The sequence below is a fragment of the Charadrius vociferus genome, unplaced genomic scaffold (genome assembly GCF_000708025.1).
Source record: "Charadrius vociferus isolate BGI_N301 unplaced genomic scaffold, ASM70802v2 scaffold771, whole genome shotgun sequence".
Taxonomy (NCBI): Eukaryota; Metazoa; Chordata; class Aves; order Charadriiformes; family Charadriidae; genus Charadrius; species Charadrius vociferus.
This window is the reverse complement of record NW_009646855.1, coordinates 23727-29804: the sequence shown is the minus strand read 5'-3', so window position 1 is coordinate 29804 and position 6078 is coordinate 23727. Positions and strand designations below refer to the sequence as shown.

At 39.2% G+C, this 6078-nt stretch overlaps 1 protein-coding gene across 1 annotated transcript in view; it reads left to right on the top strand.

Annotated features, from left to right (window-relative positions):
- Positions 1–6078, top strand: part of LOC104294649 (splicing regulatory glutamine/lysine-rich protein 1-like) — a 38707-nt gene that overhangs the window by 17701 nt on the left and 14928 nt on the right. The window contains exons 4-7 of the mRNA XM_009894276.1: positions 258–422; positions 2033–2211; positions 2822–2952; positions 3878–3992. Of these exons, the coding sequence (XP_009892578.1) occupies positions 258–422; positions 2033–2211; positions 2822–2952; positions 3878–3992 (590 nt within the window). The remainder of the gene's footprint in view (positions 1–257; positions 423–2032; positions 2212–2821; positions 2953–3877; positions 3993–6078) is intronic.

The following is a 6078-nucleotide window of genomic DNA, read 5'->3' as shown; positions in this document are numbered from 1 at the left end:
GGCTGTAACTGGCTCTGTCAGGCATAGGGGAAGCTTCTGGCATCTTCTCACATCTGGCATCTTCTGGCCCCCTCCTCCGCTACCAAAACCTTTCCACGCAAACCCAATAGGGTACTCAGCTGGGACCTTACAGTTCACAGTCTTGTCTTTATTAGATTAGGTTTATTTTTACAGAAATGCACAAGGCATGCAAATATTAACAATTGTCTCCCACCAGTGCTTGGTTGCAAAGCATATTCTTTTTTCATGTTTTCCAGCTTGGTGTTTCACTTGGCACATTGGGGGCGATACCAGCAGCAGCATTGGACCCTAACATTACGGCACTGGGAGAAATACCACAGCCACCGATTATGGGTAATGTGGACCCATCCAAAATTGATGAAATCAGAAGAACAGTCTACGTTGGAAACTTGAATTCACAGGTAGTTTTGGGGTTTTTATTATTGACAATACAAATGGAAGATGCAGAATTGTAATTTATGAATTATAATCTTACATTTTAAGAGGTTTTGTTAGTTGATGTCAATAGGAATTTAAACAAAACACAACAAAAATACTCTTTTTGGTTACTAATGATATTTCAAATTCTGAATACTCCTTTGCCAATCAGATCAGACCAGACTCTGGAATTCATTCTAGCAGGATACCACAAAAGTCACACTGTAGCTGAATTCAAGAAATATACTTATGATTGCATGTGTTGATCAAATGTCCAGCTGGGTTGTGTTAGCTGAACAATCACAGAATCTTCAGAGTTGGAAGGGACCTCTAGAGATCATCTAGTCCAACTCCTCTGCTAAAGCAGGATTGCCTAGAGCACATTACTCAGGACTGCATCCAGGCAGGTTTTGAAAATCTCCAGAGAAGGGGACTCCACAACCTCCCTGGGTAGCCTGTTCCAGTGCTCTGTCACCCTAACTGTAAAGAAGTTTTTCCGTGTGTTGGAACGGATCTTCCTATGTTCCAACTTGTGCCCATTGCCCCTCGTCCTGTCACTGGGAACCACCGAGAAGAGTCTGGCTCCATCCTCCTTCAACCCACCCTTTAGATATTTGTAAGCAATAATCAGGTCTCCCCTCAGCCTTCTCTTCTCCAGGCTAAAGAGTCCCAACTCTCTCAGCCTTTCCTCATAAGGGAGATGCTCCAATCCCTCAATCATCTTGGTTGCCCTTTGCTGGACTGTCTCCAGCAGTTCCCTGTCCCTCTTGAACTGGGGAGCCCAAAACTGGACACAATATTCCAGTTGTGGCCTCACCAGTGCCGAGTAGAGGGGGAGAATGACCTCCCTCGACCTACTTGTCACACTGCCTCAGAAGTCATGAGGTCATGGTAATTGTCTGACACAACACTGTGCAGTTGCTTAATTACAGTAAGAAGGAATGGTTTGTCATAGTGGTAGTTGCAAAATTAGCATAAATACGTTTGAGTTTCTCTGACAGGAAAGTTAGGTCTGTCAGAATTTTTTTTTTTTTTTCAGCAATTGATTGAATTAACTGCAGAAACTGCTTTTGACTGATGGCAATATGTTTTTGATTTGGGTTTTTTTGATGGCTAAAATAAATAGTAGGCTGTAAAAGTACTGTTGATCAGAATAAAGTATAACAAGCTGGAAACTAGTAGAAAAAACAGATAAAAGCAAATTCTTGTAACACTGGATTTTATTTTTTTTTTTAATTGGTCAAAATTCACAATCAGTAGCTTGGATGTAGGTGTATAAGGAAATTCCTCATCAGTTATTTCAAATGAGTTTCCTGAAAAGTGCAAAATCCTGCGTAAATGCTTTTTTAACCTAGGACTTCAGGGCTTTTGGTTGCACTATTTTAAATTGTAGTATATTCTTTAGATTAACGGAAGAAAAAAAAAACCAACAAAACCTTTCTCTCTTAAAGTGTAACATTACCAAATTCATGTCACCTGTGTAATAATGGTTAGATGTCTTTCCAAAATCTGTAGCTCTTAGATTATGTGATATGTTGGATAAGTGGTTTTTTATATATATTTTACTTCAGTTGATCTCTTTGACTCTTTCTAGACTACAACAGCAGACCAGCTGCTTGAATTCTTTAAGCAAGTTGGAGAAGTCAAATTTGTACGAATGGCAGGTGATGAGACACAACCAACACGATTTGCTTTTGTGGAGTTTGCAGACCAAAATTCTGTACCTCGAGCTCTTGCCTTTAATGGAGTTATGTTTGGAGACAGGCCACTGAAGTAAGAAATTAATTATCCATATGAATATTAAATGAGAGATTTCTTAGTATCCTTATACATTTATGACTCTGATGTGCAGGAAAGCTGCTGTGATTAATATTTTTTTTCAATATAAGAACCTATTGTTTGTAAACTGGAACACTTTTATGAATTCCAATTTCAAGGTTGGGCATAACTTTCTCCAAGAAGAATATGGATGGCATTGAGTAAAATATTTCTACATCTAATCTTGAGTTAGTGAAAGCCATAACAGTGAGAGAATCTGCAAAGTCCTTGGTACTAAATAATTTTTATATGTGATGTGTATGTAATTAGTAAGCCTTAATGTAGAGGTTTGATCTGAAGTAGAGAAACAGATTTCTAGACTTCTACTAGAAAATATCTTAACACAGAAATATTGTGCTGCATTTATTTAAAAGTGGTAAGATTTGAAAGCAATAAAAGACAGACGTTTCAGATAATTAGAACAGATGAGTGTTAGAAAAAATCTAGTTTTGCTGAACTTTGAAGTTTTTAGTCATATGTGGAAGTTGAGTTGTTTTCTTATTTGTTTTTCATTTTCCCTTTTCAAGAATTTGGGAGTTAAAGGTTTTATTTTTCATTAATTTAGAATAAATCACTCTAATAATGCAATAGTGAAGCCTCCTGAAATGACACCACAAGCTGCTGCCAAGGAACTGGAAGAAGTGATGAAGAGAGTAAGAGAAGCTCAGTCTTTCATATCTGCTGCTATTGAGCCAGGTAGGTATATTATGTTCATTACCTAACAGACATGTTCTGTGTATACCTTGGCACATGCTTTTAAGAGCACTTTCAAATACAGGAAAAGGGTACTCAAAGGTGAACAACGGGGGGGGGGGGGGGGGAGAAAATAATCAAAATTGTCTTCGTGCAACAAATCAGTGGAATGAATCTGACTTTTTATTACATCATATCTTATTTTCAGATAGTGCTCACTGAATGTTTTCAAAAATATGAAGTCAGTCCTAAATTAATGCTTAATGTTGTTGCTTTTAAAGTTCAAAATACTTAAAAAGAAAATGCTTTATATTTTGTTTTGTTCGCTAGCAGAATAATAATCTTTCAGAGTCTGAACCAAAGTCTGCTGAGGTCACTGGTAAGCTTTCTGTTGACTTCCTGGCTTTTGGATCAAACTTTTCACCCCCTTCTCTCCATCCCTTCCTCCCCCCAACAGTGTTTGAGGAATAGAACTTCAATATTTGTACAGTGGTTGGAATATCTAAAAGTATAAAAAGTACTAATTATTATTTACATTTTATGCTTGTTTTCAAAATTATGCCCTCTAAATTTGGTCTGTTCTTCTGAGGTTATTTAAAAAAAAAAAAAAAAGTAGTTATAATAAATAACCAGAGGAGAATGTGTTGTAATCTCGTGCATTGTGGCAGCAACATAAATCCCATTCATAACAGAGCTAGCTGTTTATAATTGTCTGGCTTATGTATACTGCTGCAGGATGGCTGCAGTCAATGAGTATATGCAATGACTTTCTTGGATGTTTCTGAAGGATATTTGCAAAGAAGGAAGATGTGCAAAGCATAGGCCCCTTGCACTATATGTGTGGTACATTCCACTTGTGCCAGCTGGTTAACTGGGATCTTGAAATGTTCTGAGCTTATGCTGCAAAGTGTTTTTTTTTTCCTCTCAGAGTCTGGAAAGAGCAGTGAAAGAAAAGGCGGTCGATCTCGTTCCCATTCTCGTTCAGAATCCCAGTCTAGCTCAAAATCCCGATCTAGAAGGAAAAGATCACGCTCAAAACAAAGGTAAGTATGTTTTTTATTTTGGACTAAAAGATCATACTGGGATTTTTTTTGAGCGGTGGTGATGGTTACTGAGATTTCTTACTCAGTTATGAGACCAGTATCTCTGTAGAGAAAATTAGTACCTTACACTGACCAGATAAGAGTAGCTAGGAGTTTTTTCTCTGAACAGATACTCTTTTTTTTTTTATGCTAAATGTTTTCCGGATTATTTTCAGGTAAAACACAATAGAAGGTACTTTTTGTAGCATGAGCATTTCTATGGTTTCTTGGTACATTTTGTGCCATGTAGCATAATTTAATTTTGTGACCTCTGTATTTTAAAAAGAAATAGCTATCTGTGTTTTGTGGATGGAACATCTAGTTTACTGTTAACACCTTGAACAGATAGGCTGGCTGGTTTTGCTAGTAGAAAGTTCTTGCTGTCCTGAACTTCGAAACATCTAGTTAACAGATGCAGTATTTTTATTTACTGTACTGTAAATGTAAAGCTTTATTTTTTAAAAGTCAGAAGAAAAAGGCTTTAGGGGCAGTTTTTCATTCTTCAGAGTTTGTTTGCTTTGCTAATTTGTTCAGTTCTGAAACAGGCTTTGAAATATAGGAGGAAATAAAATTACTAGATCACCCTTAAAGTTTACCCATTAAGATTTTTTTCCCAAGAATGAGACAGTCTTGCTGTGTGAGACTTACAAATGCTTCCTGAAATGGTTCAGTGTTAGGAATGTCTTCTGATCATTTATGTAATCAATCTAAAGATATTTGGCTCAATGCTGAGTACAGCAGGACAATCACTTCCCTAGTCCTGCTGGCCACGCTATTTCTGATACAGACCAGGATGCTGTTGGCCTTCTTGGCCACCTGGGCACACTGCTGGCTCATATTCAACTGGCTGTCAACCAACACCCCCAGGTCCTTTTCTGCCAGGCAGCTTTCCAGCCACTCTTCCCCAAGCCTGTAGCGCTGCATGGGGTTGTGACCTGGCATTTAGCCTTGTTGAACCTCATACCATTGGCCTTGGCCCATCGGTCCAGCCTGTCCAGATCCCTCTGTAGAGCCTTCCTCCCTTCAAGCAAATCGACACTCCTGCGCAACTTGGTGTCTTCTGCAAACTTACTGAGGGTGCACTCGATCCCCTCGTCCAGGTTGTTGATAAAGATATTAAAGGGAACTGGCACGAGTACTGAGCCCTGGGGAACACCACTTGTGACCCACCACCAACTGGATTTAACTCCATTCACCACCACTCTCTGGGCCCAGCCGTCCAGCCAGTTTTTTTACCCAGCTAAGCGTAATCCCATCCAAGCCATGAGCAGCCAGTTTCTCTAGGAGAATGCTGTGGGAAGCAGGTCAAAGGGTTTAGTAAAGTCCCGGTAGACAACATCCACAGCCTTTCCCTCATCCACTAAGCAGGTCACCTTGTCATAGAAGGAGATCAGGTTAGTCAAGCAGGACTTGCCTTTCATAAACCCATGCTGACTGGACCTGATCGCCTGGTTGTCCTGCATGTGCGTCTTGATGGCACTCAAGATGATCTACTCAATAACCTTCCCCGGCACCAAGGTTAGACTGACAGGCCCATAGTTCCTCAGATCCTCCTTCCAGCCCTTCTTGTGCATGGGCCTCACATTTGCTAACTTCCAGTCAATTGGGACCTCTCCGGTTAACCAGAACTGCTGATAAATGATGGAAAGCGGCTTGGCGAGCACTTCTGCCAGCTCCCTCAGTACCCTTGGGTGGATCCCTTCTGTCCCTATAGACTTGTGTGCTTTAAACAATTGTTGATAGTTATTTTATTTTTTTAAAATGATTTTACCACTGTTACTGTCAGTTTTGAGAACATGCTGGAAAAAAGACTATTCTGATCTGGTGAGGCAACTTCATCCTTAAGAATAAACTGTCCTTACCACTTTCCAGTTCCTGTTTTATAAAACCCCTAAATCACTTTCATCTCTATGATATAAAATTTATTCAAGGTCATATTTGGACTAAATTTTTCCCGTAATTAGTTTGTATTTCTACACTGATATGTGAATCCTAGAATCATAAAATGGTTTAGGTTGGAAGGGACCTTGAAGATCATCGAGTTCCA